We start from the raw sequence: 19,795 nt of genomic DNA, 5'->3' as shown, positions 1-19,795 counted from the left end.
ATGTGATCTTAGCCAGTAGCAAGAACAGAGACAGGAAGAAATATAGCTTTGCTTTCTGCTACACTGCTCCACGTGGACATTGCTTTGAGATCAAGAGTCACACACCGACTGCTGATCTGAGAGCGACACAGGGTAAGGCGATGAAGAAGTGGGATATATCAATAAGAACTCTTTATAGAGAAACATGACAGGAAAGAGTGAGTGGGCAGTTTCCACAGACAAAAAAAAATGACCTGATCGAAATACACAGACAAACGGGAAAGGGAAGGCTGGAAACGGAGCTCCAGCCTGGATAGATACCTGATACGCAGTTATGCGATCGGTCTGTTCCTCCAATGTTCGCCAAGGCACAAGTGTCACATGGCAAGCTGCCCATCTGCCTGCACTAAACGCCTTCAAGCCCTGAACAGCTGAGTGTGCACCAACAGTGAGAGACATTCCACACGAGTTATGGCTCAATCTTTTACAGCCTGTTCCATGCACCGTCTGGCCTCTTCCTCTTGGTGTTCCGGGTTCTGTTTTGACCATTTTAAGAAATCAGTTTTACTTTGGATAAAACTAAGTGGCTCACAACCTACAGCTTGAGTTTATAGTTTAATTGCTTACTAATAATTTGGGTTATTCAAACAAACTCAACTGCACCAGCACCAGCACCAAAATGTATCATGAAACCCGAGGACAATTCGCTCATAAGTCTGCATCGCGATTTGGCTTCCAAACCTTGAGGTGGCAGCTTTTTAAAGAAACTATAACACATTGAACAAGTTATCATATGGCAGCTATTTCTCCAGTTCAGGGTCACAGTGACTGTGTCATAATTACCCAATAAATCGTGCAGTAAAAGCGCTAAGGTTCAGGGAGATGTGCAGTTTGCTCAACAATCAAGCCTGAGATTTTAAAGAAATGAGAGACAAAAAGCTGCAGTTGTTGAACTGTTAAAGGTCTAAATAAAACCCATGTTATGTAATAACAGGTGGAGTTTTGCTGTTCTTTGTTTTTTCTAGCCCACTGACATTTGAGGCAAGGTGCTTTTTTAAAGGAACCAAATACACTGAAGAACCCGTAAAAGTGAGTAAGTCAACCCTACAAATACTCATTTGGAGCCCCCCCCCCCCCCCCCCCCAATAATGCGAGTATGAGTCTGGGCCAGTGGTACAACCATCATCCGTCTCACCGTCACTAAGCTGGGACAGGGAGGAGATCCAGAACCCCGCTTGGAATATTGCGCCTATTGCTAACTATAAATGTGCATGCTTAATGGAAATCTACCAAAAACTCAGAATAACACCCCTGTTTTTCAGATTTCACAAGACTGGCGTCATAATGACACAAAAGAAGAAAAACGAAAAATTGAAATCCAGAGTGGCAGGAGCAGCAACTTTATAATAAATCTTTAATCTGGAATCACATAAACATTGGCTTCAAACAGAATGACATCAGATTTAGGTCCTGGGTGCTGGGAGGAGGTCAGCTGACAGCCAGCGGCTGGCTGGAATAGCAAGAAAAGCGGAAGGTGTGGAGGCACGAAAAAGGGTAAGGATGACGTGTGAAGGAATGTCATTAAGCCTGCCTGACAAAGGGAATTAGGGCTCTCTGTGGGGGCGATTAAACCAAGGAGCCAGAGTCACATGATCAGTTATTAAAAAGGCAACCTTTTGTTTGTGCTGAATATTTCCAGCCAGTCGTCTCATTCCAAGGTGCACCTGCAAGCCAGGCATCCACTTCACTGGAGAAATATGTCTCACCCCAGGCCCTGCAATGCATGCAAATCTACTAGTATATACAGCAAATGTATTTGGGACTAAATCAACGAATAAATACATAAATAAATTAAGGCCTCGTCATATTCTTCCAGAGTGTCTGCTTCGCATACCGATCCAGTGTGTAAATACCACCCCAAGCAAAGCATCTCTCAGTCACGCACCAAAAACAGATTTAACCTAAGCTATAACCTACCCTGCCCAGGAGTGGTGCATTAGCGCACAGAGGGCGAACCCCATCATAAGGTAGTGAATCATAACCTGTGTGCCCATGGTATTAACTCCTTCATGCTTCAGGAATTGTGGGAACACAGGAACTACAGGGATGGTCTACTCTCAGTGGAACTAAGGCATGTGATCTTCCTGGTACAATGTGAACCATTAATCACTATTTAACAAGCAATGGATCATAAGCTTTCATTCTTAAAAATAAACAGTTGTTTTAAGCTGTATTAAATCTGTATAACGGAGAAAAAAATGGAACCTGTGAAAAAACAAGAGCACCCGCGGTTTACAGGAAGACCTCAGTCTGTGATGGGCGTCAGTGCACGTCCGTAGATTAAAAAAAGGCCAAAGGAAAGACCAAAAAAGACAGTCACATTGCTCATTTGTTACACCGTTTACATTTTGTTAGGGGTAAAGTGCTGCTTCTCATCCAAATCAGAAGTAAATGCACTGAATGGCCACCAGGTGGTAGCAATGAGGCATCCTCAGGGCAAAGCTCTGGAGGAAAGTCTGGAATGTTATAAACTTCAGGGTAAAAGCAACCGTTCCAGGTCACAGCTCTGCAGGTTGCCACCAAACGCTCACATAGTGCTAAATACAAGCCCGTGCTGGTCTGCTGCGGGATGGAATGGATTGACAGATCATTTGAAAAATGTCCAATTAAATAAAATGGGGGTGAGGTATGAAAATAGTGCCCAAAAATCGGGTTAACAGGAAGATACAGAAACACACACAGGTGATGAAATGCCCAGCAGGGTAAGTGCTGAAGCAGTGAGTCTTGGACTTTCAGTGGCCCGTGTGTGTGTGTGTGTGTGTGTGTGTGTGTGTGTGTGTGTGTGTGTGTGCTCATGTATTCAGCAGCTACATCAGTCTACAGCAGGGCTCCTTTGTGGCAGCAGCATCCTCTTCTGGGGCTCTCAGCTTCAGCAGTGGTGGGTCTCCACTGGCAGGGGTAAAGTAGACTGCCCCCTCCTGGGGGGTGCTGGGTACAACATGCTGTGTGGGCAGAGCAGGCGCGAATCCCTCTTCCTCTGCCGGCAGGGGTGGCACTGAGGGCATGGCTAGTGGCGGGGGCGGGGCCGGCTGCTTGTGGAGCTTGGCAGCGGCACGCTGGCGTTTGAGCTCAGCCAGTGTGTGGTGGGCCTTCTCCCGCGTCATGCTGTCAGCCTCACCGCCACCAGGGGCCAGCTGGTAGGAGGCGCTGCGCTCCATGCGGCTGCCCTCGTGTAACTCCCCCGGCAACGAGACCGAGGACAGAGGCGTCGCTCCATTACCCAGCGGCTCCCTTTTCCTCTCCCCACCCTCCTCATCCTCAGCATTCAGCACTGGAGCCTGAAAATGGGCAGGTTAAATTACAGTTAAAGGACCTTAGGCAGACGTAATTTACATTACCTCACCAAAAATGCATGCGGAAAAGCGAAGTGTGAATTGGCCTTTAGGTATACTGACCTCGCCCTGGGATTTAATTATACCCTACTGATATAGTGACTAATATTTTCTTCCAAATATTTAAAAATGTGGCAAAGCAGTCAGATGCCTGCATTTATTGCTTGGATCTAATGCAATAGGACCTGGTGCAGATTTAGGGGGTTACTGATATGCACCAGTGCAGTGTTGCACCTGCTGAAAATACCTCTGGCCTACAGTTAAAACTGAACAGTTTTTCATGGTTTTGATTTCCAGAATGTTTTTAAAATTATCTCCCGACCCCTGGTAACCCCTGCCCTAGCGGCTCGTCTGTTGGACCACTGAAGAGGGTACAAAGAGTTTGTTCAAGGAATCAAGGAGCGAGTTGGTGTTAATGAGGACCCACCAGAGCGAGGTGCTGGTCCAGCTCAGCGTCCGTCTGCCTGTCCTCGTCGTCGTCCGCTGGCTCCGCCTCTCGCCCACGCTCCTGCCAGACCACTGCCTCTTTGTGGTGCTCGCGGCGGTACAGGTTGGAGCGCTCGTTCACACTTGTCCGTCGCACCACCTTCCTGTGTATCCGGGGAAGGAGGGCAGTCAGCCGTGTCGCAGTCAAGGCACAAGGGAAGCCAATGCAGACGCCTGCCCCCCCAAACTCACCCTCTGCTGCCCGCACTGGAGGCCCTCCTCTGCAGGGTGCCTTTGCGCCGGTCCTGACTCTTCATGATGGCATCATGCTTGTGCTTCAGATCCAGCAGCTTGGCCCTTACCTCCTCATCTGCACAGACATCTGCACATCGTGGGGACAAGAACATCAAGAGAAGCCAGCTGTGACGACCCTCCTAGACACATGATGATACACGACCTAAAACGTAGCGTGGGACCGAGAATCTGAGTACAGGCCGCGTGTTCAGCTCCCAGTAGCCCCACTGCTGCACACAAAAGCTACATACTTAAAGCAGCAACAAACACAGTAGAGTAAGTACCAGCAGTGTATAATGGGCCGGGGTCACAGGGGCACTGGCCCCAGCTGAAAGCTGTGCGGCCCTCTCCACTGTCATATATTCAAAACACACCACTGGCTAATGATAAAGTTGCCCCTCTCTTTGAATTAGGCTCCCTCCAATGTTTTCCTAGAAATCCTCAAATTGTCCCTGCTAAGTACAGTTTGTACTATTGCCAGATGTTTCAATAAAGACTTCAGTAAAACTAAATAATAATAAGGGTCTGTGTCACAGAGCCCCAGATCAGCCTCTCCGGGGTCTGTGTCTCACCCAGAGGCGTCTCCTCCAGGATGGACTTGGCATGGAGGTCGGCTCCATGAGCCACCAGCAGTTCAACCATCTGCATCTGGAAAAAGGAAAGGAGGATGATCACTTCAGGCCCTGCAGCAAAGCGGGATGGCCAGCGCAGGCTGGGTGCTGACCATAGGTCAGGCAGAATGGTTACGACCCCCATGGGCCACCTGGATATCCTGCAGAAGAAAGCCTGTGAGTTTTTAGACACAAGAGGGCCGATAGTTTGCTTTTCGATCATTTACAATTCTACCCAAAATACTTTAACCCAATGACACTCACAGTGTAATCGTCTTATAAAATGAGCTTGAGACTGGTCACATCCCACCCAGAGCATGTAGTATGAAGAACATTACGTAGAACTGCCTCAAAGTTTCTTTTACCCTGATCACAGTTGTTTTGCAAACTGAGGTCTGGCTGAAGACATATTAGAATCAGGGCCCGTTTAAGAACAGTTATTATCCCTCTGCAATTCTACAAGTCAATACAGAGCAATAACACTACAACCATTTTTTTACAACCAGTGATACTTTGCACATTGCACTTCACTCTGCCATAGTGCTATTTCAGCCATTTATTTAATGTACATTTCATATATTTATTATTTCGGCATACCTTCTGTTTATTTTCTACTTATCCGATAAACACGAACCGTTGCATTACCTAGTCATATTACTGCTTTGTGAGTGCCTTAGTCTGTTTTTGTGTTCCTGTTGGGTGCTTATGTTATGTTACTGACTGGATAATGTGAATAAGAATTTTTATCCTTTCCTATCCTTGTATACTGATATACAAAAAGCAAATACAGAATGTTGTTCCCTATGACTGGGCTCTGCCACATGGACCTGCAGTACCCACATGTCCCCAGCAGGCGGCGGCATGCAGCGGTGTCCAGCCATCACAATCCTTCTCGCCCACTGGTGCCTTCTGTTCCAGCAGGAGTTCCGCCACCGACTGCCATCCATTTGCAGCGGCGATATGCATCTGAGGCATGTTTGGGGAAAATTAGTTCGACGAACTATCATGCAGGAGTTAATTTAATAGTAGAGCTGCTAGGTAAGAGAAAGTCACACCGACATCCAATTTACAAATTTACACCTGTAAATGAAATGTACTTTGATGCCCACTGGCCATCATAACGATTGCTGGGAGGGGTCTGTAGTACATGGCTGACCGAGTCTGCCTCACCAGCGTAGTGCCATTGTCGTCCTTGGTTCCGAGTTCCGTTCCACTCAGGACCAGGTCCCTCACGTCTGCCAGCATCTCCATCTCCTTTGCCGCACGACACTCATCGATGCGCTCCTGCGTTATGCCTGCGTGAAGACATGAAGTATGGGGGGTGTGGTGCCATCTGCACTCGCTCATGAGATGCATGTGCTTATGTTTGTGTAAAAACAGAATATACGCCCTCAAGACAGATGAACAGCCCCAAAACACACAAAACTGGGACAATTACCCTGCTCAGCCATAACCGTTTCAATAAGCTCCAGCGTGGCCTCGTCCTCGCACAGATCGTAGGGCATGTTCCCATCGGCATTCACTGCCAGCAGGTCGGCGCCACTGAGCAGGTGCAGAGAGAAGAAAAGTACCATTGAGGGTCAAGCAGAACTTCACCTTGGTAAAGCAGGTTGTGTCTGAATGTGCACACATTTGTTCAGGCCACCACTACATGTTCCACGAGGAAGATTCACTCCTGGCCAGAGGACAGGCAACACTAGGGTCTTTCTAGCTGCTGCAACCAGACCCAGCATCTAAACGTCTCCATTTGAATGTCACCGTCTGCATGTAACTGAGCCACTGTGAGTTAAGGACAGAGTCCAGACTAAACTCCAAATTAATCTGCCCTCAAACAGGCTCTCTTTAGCTTTGCTTGAATCAAACGAGCCTCACAATCTAAAGTCATGGTACATTTATAGTCGTCTTCCAGATTTACAGTCTGGACTTTCTAGTTTTAAAATTCCTTCTGGATTGTGCACAGGGGGTTATAACTCGCTCATATAAATGCAACATATGATCACCACAGAGCTGATAAACTGCAGTTACTGTTTACAAGAATTCTACACACGCTAAACCTGCCAGGGGAGTTTGACAAAAATAAAAGGGGCCATGCACCAAACTCAACATGCCCCCTCGGAGACTCACGACTGCACGAGGAGCTGCACCAGTTGCGTGTGACCGCAGGTGGCGGCGGCATGCAGAGGGGTCCAGAGTTCACTGTCGCAGGCATTGACGCTGGCGCCCGCCTCCAGCAGGCAGCGGACCAGCTCCTCGAAGTCGTCGATGCAGCACTAAGGGACAATGAGCAAAGCGATTACACCGGCCTGCCATGCATAGGTACACATGGCACACAACTCCCAGCATACACAAGTCACACTTACACACCTATTAACAGGTCCAGTTAACGGCGCAAAAAATTCATGCTTCGGGCAAACCTCGGTTATGGGCTCACAGTTCAGTACAGCAGGGAAAACTATTTTGAAATTATTTTATTATTAAACTACAAACACAATTAGAAATAGCTGCAAACTAAAGGCAACACCGTCTGTTGACGTGTCTGAATAACAAAGCCTAAGAAATGCTTATTTGCACATTTTGAAAAGAAATATGTCAAATAAAATATGTATCATAATGAACTTCTACCAAGTATGGTTACATATCCGTAGCAATATACACCTCTATAACTGTACTAATTTATTAGTCTGGTCTGAATTTTCAGGCAAAAGCACCGTAAATGCCATGGGAAGACTTGCGGAGGCTGTTTCTGCCCTACTCCAGGCATACACACACTGGGATGATGTCATCTCAAATGGGTTAGCATGCTGGATGCGTTTCCAGCAACATATCCGAGTCTGACATAATAGATCTGAAAGACAGCCTTGGTCTTATCAACTACTCTTTCCAGGGCTGGTGTAATTTATTGGGAAACCAAACGATTCCCTAACCACTGATTGTGACTGACTGTAACCAGCATTAGCTGATACAAACTCACAGCCACAATTAGCATGTTTGCCATGTTGAACATCTACTTGTGAATGTAGGTTCTAACCATTTCAATAATGTATTAATTCGTCTCATCATGTGTACTGAACGGTATACGACAAACATGTACTATTACAGCCCTACCAGCCAGTTTTCATGTTCATTAACACTTTAATCCACAACATACATTTGTGATAACAACTGCAGGAACATTTTATTGAAGGATATAGTAAAAATCACATCATGAACAGTCTGGCATCAGCACTTTTCTGCACTGTACAGCAACCCTGATGGCAACATTTCAGGAAACCAGGTCTCCTTTTCTGAGTCCCGTCATTAACGAAGCACAAAGTTTCGTTTGTAAGGCAAGAAAGCCCCCCCAGTGTACCACACTCCACAGCTGCGAGGTATGATGCCCGGAGCCCCACCCCCCTTTCCCAAAACACACACAGAAACAAAGATCTGTTCTGACATGGCCTGGCTATATCACACCCTCATTTGCATGTCACCTCTATGGATTTGCTAAGTAAACGTTCTGTTTTCTTTCCGCAGGGCAGGGGCCTGGGCAGGTGCCGAGATCCACCTCTCACACGAGTCTCTGTGGCAGACACTGCCAGATCTGTAGTAGCTCCGGCTTTTGTCTCCATTCACCGGCACAGAACACTCAGGGCCAGTCGCCAAGGGGATACACGTCACACACATCTGACACTCACAAAACAGAAGAATGAGCATGTGCTGCAGTACCTGGTGCAAGGCTGTGAGGCCGTCCTCATTGAACAGGTCTGGGCTCACCCCACTACTAAGCAGTTCCTTGACTGAGAAGAGAGGGAGACAGTCATCTCACTACGATCCCATCACCGGTGTTTTTTTTTTTAAAAAAAAAAAAAAAAAAAAAAAAAAGTTGCAACAAAATACTAAGCTGGTCCTCGATGGAGTGAGGTTCACAATCACACTCATTCCTGCTTCCTAAACCTTTACTCTACATGTTGGCATGTACACATTCATCTTATTAAAACTTTCTACAGCACTAGAAACTAACATAACACTACATGAGCAGACCCTCCATATATTTGTCTGTGTGTCAAACTTGTATCCCTTTACATGAGGGGTGCCCAACTCCAGTCCTGGGGGACCGGAGCCCTATGTAACTTGGTTCTTTCCCTGTGCCACCATAAATGATTCGGCTCAAGAGCTGTGTGGTAATTAGCACACGGAGTTGAATCAGGTGTGTTAAATGAGGGGAAACCCAAAAATGTAACATTTTTGAGGTACTTCTTGGTTTAACATTTTTGGGTTTCCCTTCATTTAAAAAACAGAATTTTATTTAATTTCAGTTGCACTGTTAAGAGGACACGTTTTGCACAGTTTAGAAAGATAAAGGAATATTTTTGAATAAATCTGTCTGCAACTCATTCTGTTAAAAAATCATGAGAAAATCGTATCTTGAACTCAGAATCATGAATCATTTCGAATTGTTGAGTGTATCATTACATCCCTAATGATTACACACCAATATAACAAGCCACATTTTCAAATATAACTTTTACAAATATATATATAGATCTGTAGATATATATAGATAATATATATATATATATATATATATATTTTTTTTTTTACATAATATGTGGAAATGCATGTTCATCTGACCAGTAGGGGGTGCAACTGCACCAACGGTAAAATCACCTACCCCCAGCCTTTGGTCAGGGGATAGCCCAAACTCACCCTCCTCCAGGTCATTGCGAGCAGCAGCCTCCAGCAGCGTGATGTTATTGGGGAAGGTGACCCTGCGGTTGTGGGCCTGCGGCCCCACCTTGGGTCCTGCGTCACTGTGGGCGACCTTCTCCATCTGTGCCCAGCCCTTCAGTTGTTGGGCGCGCCGCTTCTGAGCATGCTTGAGTCGCTCACCGGCCGTCAGTCGGCCAACTGCCGGCATCTCTGCCAGGAGCTCCGCGTGCTCAGCCATGCTGGCTCCGTGAGGCCCCCCTCACCGTCACGTCACCCAGTCTTCACCCTGGTCGGGATCGCTTATACAGCCTCCCCCTGTAAGACACCTGGGTATTCAGGTGCCAGGTGTGGATGCAAGCGATCCCAGCAGGCCTGGATGTTGAACTGGACACCCAGTGACCAAGGCCGGGATAAGACTTCCAAAAAGTCAGTCACATGAAAGGGAACCTATATGCCCCTAACCCTAACCCCTCATTCAGTTAGTGATGAACAGGCCAACTCATCCTATACCCAAAGTCTTTATGAGGAACTCTCCCAGCTGTCCTGACCCATGGATCAAGTCACCTCAAATCAACATCAGGGCCCACCAACACTCCTTCAGGTCACTAATTCCATGACTGTGCTATCAAGGTCAGGGTTTTGCAACACTTAACACCAGTGAGGGCACCAGTCTCCATGACCAAGAAATTGACCGAGAATGAGATTCTCCTAGAAGGACCATACTGCAATGCTACTGGGTAAGATTTTGGGATAGACAGAGGGAAAGAGTTGGTCACACACCTGATCTATACGAGGACTATACTCTGCAGCTAATCCAGCACAATATCATCCTTGTTCAGTCATCACATTTATGTGTAAATAGGGGCATTACCAGCAAAGTACAGCAAAATATCTGTTGGATGAGAAGGACTGGGTCAGTTGACCAATATCTGTTGCTAACCCCCTTGACAGACCACAGGCCATACATCATGGTCCACAGGCAAAACTGGGTACAGCTTTGTCATTAAAACGCAAATCCATTTTCAGGGTCAAAAAGCAGAGCTTTCCTGGAAGGGACGCTGGCCGGGACAAGGCTGGTCCTGAAGGGAGCAAAGAGAACAGAGTTCAGATGAATCCCACTGCTGGCCTCTTCTTCACTTGCAGGAATTAGTATTACTCAACAATCAGAAATCTGCCTTGAATGAAAAATAATGCTATACAATTTTTTGCTTCAGTTTGTGAAGGGATATAAAGACTGAGCCATCATCCAGAATATGATGGCATGCAAGGTCAAAGACAAGGTCTTTGCACAGAACACTTCATATTGATGTAACCCTTAAAGAAGCACACTCCCCCCAGCAACCAACAATGGTTACGACATCCCATCAGTTTGACCAGCCATGCAAGTAGCACTTTGGTCCTCAGAGAATCAGATGTTCCTCACGTCCACATTTGAAAGGCAATGAAAAGTAAGCGTTATTAAGCATCTACAGACCTTTCCACCCAAATAAGACATGGGATGTACCCAGTGAAACGTCACTGAAATAAATATTTTTCCCAGAAAAAAAATCCACAACTTGATATGAGATATAGGCTCTCTGTGGACCCCAAGTCTCAACCCCCCCAACTCCAGCACGCTCCTCAGGAATGGGGGAAACAAGAGATGGGCAGATCTCATTAATGATTGACACCCTTGGCAGTGATGCCAAATGCCCAGCCGATGCCAATGTGACGGACTGAACGAAGCTGGAAGGGTGACCGGTGATTGCTGAAGAGTGGTGCATGTGGTGGGGAGACTTTTTTTGGGTGGGAATTTATGTCCTCGGCTCCGAAAATCGGAGCCCAGCTCACCCCCAAGCAGTGTGACTGGGCCAATCTGCTAAGCCACCCCCTTCCAGGCAATTCATCCATTATTCAGCCAGTGAGCAGGAAGAGAAGCAGGGTCAGCTAGATGGAGCTGAACAGAAATACCTCAGACTGCTGCCCGTGGGCGGTGGGATGGGGGGGGGGGCACAGCACCCAATTCACTCAGCCGTAAACAGAAATATCACCTGCAGAAGCCCTTTCACTCTCACTCAATGAGTGGCAACTGGTTACCACTGCTTAGAAGTGCACATTAAAAAGTGAGCGAAGAGTGAACATCTGCAAAGAAGAACAACTTTGAGGAACGAGCAAAATGTCATAAATAAACAGCAGTTTTGGCTTAGAAAAATACATTAGAAAAAGTTCAACTATATAGAGGAGACCAGGAGATGATTGTTGAATTTCAGCATTTTTATAAAATGCAAAAGAATGACCGCAGGAAAAAAAGTTCCCTCCCATCTCCCCTATAATTTTAGCATCTCACAGACATTACCTTTTAAGCTTTGCATGAGCGTGTATGATTCATTTAAAGAAAGGGAAAAAAACACCCAAAAACTTACTGCACTACCTCATAAAACATGATAAATTACCTACTAACAGCTAGCTAGCTGGGTGTATGGCAAAAAGGGCGCTGTTTAAATAACACTCCTTTAATTTAAAAGATGAGGGAGGAGAAGTTCAGCTTCATGCACCAGCCATTTAAGAAATACCTCTCTGCCAGACGCCACTAGCACCATTAGAGGGAGCCGCAGAGAAACCTTTGATCCCGGTAAGTATGTGGGGATGGCTGGCTGTCCTCAGCTAAATAATTTCTTTCCGATGTGGTGATGCTTGGGCACCTGAGGGAAGAGTACAGAGCGCCGAACCCATCTGCCCTCAGTCTCATTGTAAGCTTCCTGATCAAGCCTGGAAGATCATGGGAATGCCCATACTGCATTTGCAGACTGCTGTAGTAGCACATTATCTTTTCACAGGTCAAAACCCTTGGCTAAAGCAGTTAGCACTTAGCGGTGAGTCATTGCGTGATTGCAGCAGCATGACATCTTTCTTTACCGTCAACAAGAAATGGGGCATTAACACAAACCGGAAAATGTTCCTAAATCCTTTGGGGGGGGGGGGGGGGCGAAGGGAGACTGTGCCACACCTTGACTATGGAGGCAGCTAGTGTGTACATATAAAGAATGCCTTTCAACACATCATGAACTAGTATGCTTTTTTTTTTGTTTTTTTTTTTTTAAAGCTACACACAGCATTAGAGGTCTATGCTTCCCAATGGACAGGAAGAGCAAGATACACATCCAACAGCTGTTTCCTCTCCCTTGTAGAAAAGAAATGGAAGCCATTCAGGGGGAGATCAGGAGGCAATGCTCTGCAAAACCGGATACAGCCATGAGCCAGGAGATTTGGGAGGAGCCTGCATCCGAACAGGCCTTAGTTACTAGCCGTGAGTTGCTGTAACCGACAGAAATCTCAGTAAAGCCGAGTTTCGAGGGCTGTTATGGCAACCTGCTGCAGGTCAGGATACCCTAGCTGGCACGGTACAGTAAGGGAGCAGCCTACGTCCCACATGCGCTCCTTCTCTGGCAGAAACTGGAAACCTGGCAGTTAGTGTGGTCTGTCCACCACCTGGACCTGGAACAAAAAGTCACCGTGCCCTCAACTTCTTACAAACAAATGTGCCTTTAATGCAAGAACTGTTGCCTGGATCACCACTAAAGTCACAACCACTGGCCCACTGGTCATTGTACTGTAGCGTAGGGGTTCCTGCCCATTCCCAGCTCATGTGTGCCCTACAGGCACATCAGTGTATTATGCCAGGCCTTCTGCATTCCTAGATCCAGCCCTCCTTGGATTTACATGGCCACATCACAAGCTACTCTTTCGCGGATCATTCCCTAACTTAGTATCCAAACCACAGCATCCAGACTGTTTTTATGGTGCACAATATCACCAACCTTATTCAAGGTGTGAAAGTGCAAAGTGCAGTTCTGCATATATAAACTCAAACTCTATACAACCATGAGAGTGGGTGTCATTTTTATGAGCTATCGGGGGACATATTTTACATATGGAATGGGGAGAGTTGATACAACAACCACCATCAGTTTCAGATCCACACCGTGTAGACCAAGATGATTGTACAGCTGCTCATGCATTCAACACGTGCCAATCAAACAATGATTCCTTTGAGCTTCAATGACTGCCACCCAGCTCCAAGAGAACACAGTGTAATAAAATGGGTGGCTTTCATTTTTCAAGCAGTTAAAAGGATTTGTTGCTGAAAGCGGATTGCAAGCGATGGATCTTAAAACATTTTTACTTTGATTCCTAGATGGCCCTTGACCACTCTAAATAACCCATACAGTTTAAGACCATATCAAGCCGCTATTTCATGGATTTACGGATGATGCTGTCATCCTGCCTCACACACACACACGACAGCAGTGTAGCAATTTCTGCTAAAAGCGGTAGCATCCAGGTGTTATTATACGAATAAATAAGCCAGAGGGCATACAAACAAAGACTGCATTGTGAACAGGAATCTGAGGGTTTCCTGGTAAGGCTGAAGAGAAAGGTCAGAACGGAGTGCACAATATGACGCATACATCCTGTGGAGGGGGCACCAAAGCATTTTATATTATAGTCATATATACATTACAATAATACCTCAAATACCAAATACACACACAAACATATGAAGTTCAGTGGGGCGAATTCTCCCTCCACCATAAACGCTCCCTATAAAAATTACACAAGTGTTCACCTTAGACTGCATCATTCCAAAGACCAATCCCATAATAATAAATTAGGATCAGAAAACCACCCAGCATACTTCAGGACAAAGACGAGGTGCATCAGTACGGTTCCTCAGGTCTGGAGGCCTGACACAATAGGGATGAAGCCACCACAAATTAATGCTTGGCACGCTGCCCCAAACAGCTAATTAGCAATAGTTATGAGTCTAGGTTTTGAAGCAGTAATAACGAATAAATTTAAATTCTAACAAATTTCAAATTAGGCCTAAATTCTAAAAATGAATGAAAATGAAAAGTTGCAAATTATTTTAACAACTAACATTGTCACTTTCCAGGCTGGCTGTATATTGTTTTCAAGTGTACTCCATCATTCAGGTAGGCAGAGTTGGCTAAATTTGAGATTTTACAAGTTCTGAGTACATAAGGAGCCTCTGTCTCCATGTCTCCTGATTCAAGGAGACCACACTGAGTAGCTGTGCCAACTTGACTACACCTGCCACCTCATTCACTTGTCCATGAGGGTGACCCAAGTACAGTGGGGCACCTCACACCTGGAGCACAGCCATGCTTAACGCACTAATGAAAATGCCCCCCCTCCCTGCCTTTTCTTATTGAGTCTTAGTCCAGCCTCTTTCTACTATCTGAACCTTCTGGCATCCCTGCACTCATGGTTATTATGAATCACAGACCATTAAACTCCTACACTTGATGACTACACTAAATTGTTCTCACCACTGAATGATAAGATGTTACAACATACTACAGAGTAAAGTCTGAAGACATCTGGAGAAAGATAGAGACTTTAGAACTATTTATATAAGCATAAATATGCTGATTCATGTGGACATGGGACAGTTTAAAATAAACAGGTTTTTATTAATACAGTTGCTTGTACTACGAAATGGGGTCACTAGCTTATCGAGGTAACTTGTCTGATTTAAGGTACCACAGCTTAAACGGACTTCATATTCGTTCACTTACATTTTGCCCAGACTACGTTAAATCCAACAAGTTACCCCGATAAACTAGTAACCCCGCTTCGTAGTACAGGCCACTGGTCATCTCTCTTATAAACACTGACTTCTTTGAAGACAAACAGGCCCACAAGCTCAGCGTCAATAACAGTACGATCTTCACACTTAACTGTGGCACGTAGCACAAAGGAACCTACTATATCTGTTTCTAGCCCAACACACCACAGAGAAACTGAATGTGTTCCATCCAGTTTGCCCTGTCCATTGCTTCACCTTCAGAAATTAGCTTGAAATTGAGTTCAGACCTGAAAGACCCGAACAGTTTCTGGTCCCACCCAAAGGAACAAATTACAACTGTGGACCAAAAACTGAAGGAAGGTTCTCCGTAAATAGATTTTTTTGTTTATTTTTATTTAAACTATAGGGGGAGGTAAAAATGAAACTGTCTGCTTCACTGGACTGGGAGGCAGTTCCTGATCTATACCCACAAAGTAGTGAGCAGAAAGAAATGCCCCAGAAAGTCAAATTATTTATAACCCAATTCACTCCCTTGTCGATAGCAGATAACACTGACTGAATTTCACAAAACGGCTGGCCTGAGCAACCCACCAAGCATCTGGGCCATCTCCACTCATGAGCTAAGCTCCGGGGAGGGCTGTGTAGGAGAACACCGACGTTTCCATTAATTCGTAGGATTAATAAAGTTCATCTTATCTTAAAAATTATCACCAAAATTATTCTAGGGGCAATTCCATACAGAGGTCCATTTGATGTCACATCCAAAATGTGGATAAAATGCTATGCATTTCCAACATGTAATTTAATATACAATATATTTTGAGGATTTGTCTATATTCAACCGAAGAAACTCCAGGAAATATGTAAAGCGACTCATTGAAACCAAGCTTGCCCAAGCTCTGAGGCATTTTGTTATTTTGTTTGCAATTATGAGTCTAAACGTCATATCTGCAGCCCTGGAATTGCTCAAGAGCTTATTCTCTGGTTTAAAACACACAAAATGACAAAGCTTCTATTACAGATTTTAATTTAACAGCATTTAATATGCAAGAAGTAGTACAAGCAAAATTGTTAGGTGGTAGTGCAGGTGTTTTAGATTCATGGATTGGTTTGAACAGAAGGCCACATTAACATTTAAAACACTTGTATGAACATGGGCTATTGGAGTACAAGGAGATGGAGACACAGCTTTGATCAATGGATACTGAAAGACAAGGGGGAGGCAGCCAAAGAGACACACACACACACACACACACACACACACACACACACACACACACACACACACACACACACACACACACACACACACACACACAATTCTGAATCAACAGCTTTGTGCAACAAAGGTTTGCCACAATTCCAAGTCGTTTAATCCCCTCACAACCCTCTGTAAAGTCCCCACCCAACCCCAAAGAATTAATGCGATTAACACACAGAGCTGCTGGAGTGTTCCAGCTGAAAATGGGTGTGCTGCCTAAGCTTGGTCAGGTGCATGGCTGGTTTTGAACTATACTTGCCACGTAAATGTTGAAAATGGGAGATATACGGAGGGTACAAGAACTGAAGAAGGGAAGGAAATACAGAGAGATAAATGATCAAGAGTAAAAGGAAAATGATGGATAGGGATAAAGAGCGAGAGAGAGAGAGAGAGAGAGAGAGAGAGAGAGAGAGAGAGAGAGAGAGAGAGAGAGAGAGAGAGAGAGAGAGAGAGGAAGCCAGAACATCCATCCATCTTCCTACCACTTATACAATACAGGGTCGTAGAGAGTCAGGAGCTTATCTAAGGAAGCATAAGGGCACAAGGCAAGGGAACAAGCAAAGCTGAGAACTTAAACACCCAAGGAGGATGCGGAGGGGGGACACTGATGTAAATGCACTGTTTATTTTAAGAATGGTGCAACAGCCAAAAAATACTTCAGTCTTAAGGGAAGCGTGAATCCAGCCCATCCTGGGTAGGGCAGAGGAGAGGTCCCATACTGGGATGTTCCTCTCTATATTCAGACAGCACTAAACCCCATTCAACAGTCACACTGAGTCTAAGCAGCTCTCCCACTGGAACCATCCACACAAATCCACCCATGTGCACGGGTCCCACAAACAACACAAAAAGCCAAACTCTCCCCACATTTCACATAACCTGATCCCACCCATTGCAAGAATACAGCACTGCCGTTGAGAAGCTTATACCGAGAAGATCGAAAGAGTCATGAGTGACAGACGATTGGTGAAGCAACACCCACAGAAATAGACAAAAAAATGCATTCACAAACAGGAAATCAACAAAAATGCTTAAAATATATAGTCAAAGAAGCAATGGAACAGAAAAATCCAATACATGAATTAGACACACAGAATCCTGGGAGCAAGTGATCAATGTTAACACACAGAAGAATTTACTTCACAATTAAAGTATGTATTTTTTTTAAAGTATTTTTAAAGTATTCATGTTATGTTTGAGACAGTCAAGATTTAGTTATTCTTAGACAGTCAAATGCTGAGTCAGCTAATCAGTCGTAAGGCGCAATGACAGAAGGCATGTGTCGCTTTGACCTCGGATATTTTCAACTCCCCCCCGAAGATTCAACCTCTGCCCTTTACCTGGGTCTCACAGATCTGCTTCTTTCGAAGAACGAACATTAATTACATAGGTGATAAGAATCACCTGTATGATCAGGCACATCACGAACACAAATCCGCGGTCACACCAGATTATTTATTAGAAACCTTTACGATCCCCCGGTGATAACGGGAAGGTTCATTTGCGCAGTCGGGCTGAAACCATTTTGTCTCGTTTGGCCGATACGCGGTAGCGCGGTACTGTCCCAGTACACCCCATCATTTTAAGGGGGGGGGGCACCAAACAAAACACTAAATATCTAACAAACATTTTCAACAAAGGAACGCGAGTGCGTTCATCCCAGCGTTCTGCAAACAAAAACGTCTCGACAGTCCACCTGTTGCAGATTCCCATCTCCAACGTCTTACCCTAACCCGGACCGCTGACCGCTTCTCACCGGTTAGTCCGAGTCACAAAATCCTGCCTGACCCAGGGCTGGCCAGTCCGACAAGACTTATACAAGGACGCCAAGTTTTACGTTCAGGAATCAGTCCGTAGAGCGCCCAGCGGGTTCCTGCCATCAAATGCGTACCGTTCAACGTGTCCTTATCGTCAAATTAACTGCTAATTAGCTAGCAGGCTAACGAACCCACCCTTGGCAAACTCTTCACACACAACGCGGCTCGCGAGAGAACTTGTAAAACAAGTGCGTAAAGAAAAAAATATAGTTATAAAATGGTCTTACCTCGAGTAGCTGTTTAACCATGAGAGCAGCGCAAAACGCCACTCGTTTCCGCGTCTGCCCTCTGCTCTCCGACTGCATAAATTCCCAATCAGCTGCTCTGTCCCCTCGCGCTGCCCCCCGGAGGGGAAAAGCTTCTCCATGACAACCTGGACACTTCTAACGTCATCAAACAGCGACCCACTAGGTGGCGACAAAATATAGGATTTAGCTTTGGCCCCAATTCAGTTTTCAGTTTTCGGACTCTTAAGATATTGCTGCCAAATTATATATATCAAATCGGTTGCCTACTTTCTGACATGTTGCTGCTTAGATATCAGATTTTGATTCATAAAACAATAAAAATGTTATATGTAATTTAATTTAATGAATCTTAAAGTATATGCATTTATTAGAAGTAGGGTTCGAGTCTCCGCCTGGGTTACATGTGTGTGGAGTTTGCATGTTCTCCCAATGTCGTCGTGGGGTTTCCTCCGGGTACTCCGGTTTCCCCCCACAGTCCAAAAACATGCTGAGGCTAATTGGAGTTGCTGAATTGCCCATAGGTGTGCATGTGTGAGTGAATGGTGTGTGAGTGTGCCCTGCGATGGGCTGGCCCCCCATCCTGGGTTGTTCCCTGCCTCGTGCCCATTGATTCCGGGATAGGCTCCGGACCCCCCGCGACCCAATAGGATAAGCGGTTTGGAAAATGGATGGATGGAATTTAATGAATCTTAAAGTATATGCATTTATTAGAAGTAGGGTTCGAGTCTCCGCCTGGGTTACATGTGTGTGGAGTTTGCATGTTCTCCCAATGTCGTCGTGGGGTTTCCTCCGGGTACTCCGGTTTCCCCCCACAGTCCAAAAACATACTGAGGCTAATTGGAGTTGCTAAATTGCCCATAGGTATGCATGTGTGAGTGAATGGTGTGTGAGTGTGCCCTGCGATGGGCTGGCCCCCCATCCTGGGTTGTTCCCTGCCTTGTGCCCATTGCTTCCGGGATAGGCTCCGAACCCCCCGCGACCCAGTAGGATAAGCGGTTTGGAAAATGGAAGGATGGATATAGCCAATAATAAATGTAAAACATAATACAAAGTGCAAAATGAAGTCAGTACCCTAATGAGATACCCATTTCTTTATAGTGAGGTTCTTTGTAAAAATATAAGCATCAACAATCTCTGGAACAAGGCAATTGCTACCAAATCTTAAGTATTATAAAGAAAATATAGTAATTTTATTTAACTAGAACATATACGCAGGTAAGCATATCAATGTTAAAAAACAGGATTGTTCCCTGCCTCATGCCCATTGCTTCCGGGATAGGCTCCGGACCCCCCCGTGACCCAGTAGGATAAGCAGTTTGGAAAATGGATGGATGGATGGGTAGAAGTAGGAACACCAGGTTTTACTGTTTGCGTGGCAGTTCATTCTGGTTTCTCTTGTATTCTTACGCAGTTGCATGTTTCATAAGATTCAGAAGTTAATGTATTTATACACTAAAAAATCATTAGGTATCTTGACTCTTGGTGAGA

At 45.3% G+C, this 19,795-nt stretch overlaps 1 protein-coding gene and 1 long non-coding RNA gene across 4 annotated transcripts; one reads left to right on the top strand and one right to left on the bottom strand.

The window, feature by feature from the left end:
* Nucleotides 1-61: 61 nt before the first annotated feature.
* LOC125739122 (uncharacterized) lies at nucleotides 62-1,435 on the top strand. Its single transcript, XR_007397062.1, has 3 exons — nucleotides 62-132; nucleotides 1,005-1,068; nucleotides 1,302-1,435. It is a non-coding gene; the product is annotated as an uncharacterized LOC125739122 (long non-coding RNA).
* Nucleotides 1,377-18,424, bottom strand: ppp1r16a (protein phosphatase 1, regulatory subunit 16A). 3 transcript variants are annotated; one of them, XM_049008606.1, is made up of 12 exons: nucleotides 18,287-18,424; nucleotides 10,263-10,470; nucleotides 9,389-9,706; nucleotides 8,408-8,478; nucleotides 6,827-6,972; nucleotides 6,141-6,244; nucleotides 5,873-5,997; nucleotides 5,543-5,668; nucleotides 4,664-4,739; nucleotides 4,050-4,179; nucleotides 3,799-3,961; nucleotides 1,377-3,317 (listed from the first exon to the last, which is right to left on the bottom strand). In XM_049008606.1, exons 3-12 carry the CDS (start codon nucleotides 9,627-9,629, stop codon nucleotides 2,847-2,849), a joined length of 1,653 nt encoding a protein of 550 aa, XP_048864563.1. In that variant the 5' UTR covers nucleotides 9,630-9,706; nucleotides 10,263-10,470; nucleotides 18,287-18,424; the 3' UTR covers nucleotides 1,377-2,846. The 3 variants fall into 3 exon arrangements, with proteins under 3 accessions (XP_048864563.1, XP_048864561.1, XP_048864570.1); XM_049008604.1 differs by having other exon boundaries at nucleotides 9,389-10,470; XM_049008613.1 differs by lacking the exon at nucleotides 10,263-10,470 and having other exon boundaries at nucleotides 18,287-18,422.
* Nucleotides 18,425-19,795: the final 1,371 nt, after the last annotated feature.

This window comes from Brienomyrus brachyistius, chromosome 1, assembly GCF_023856365.1.
Source record: "Brienomyrus brachyistius isolate T26 chromosome 1, BBRACH_0.4, whole genome shotgun sequence".
NCBI lineage: Eukaryota > Metazoa > Chordata > Actinopteri > Osteoglossiformes > Mormyridae > Brienomyrus > Brienomyrus brachyistius.
This window is presented reverse-complemented; position numbering and strand designations above follow the sequence as displayed.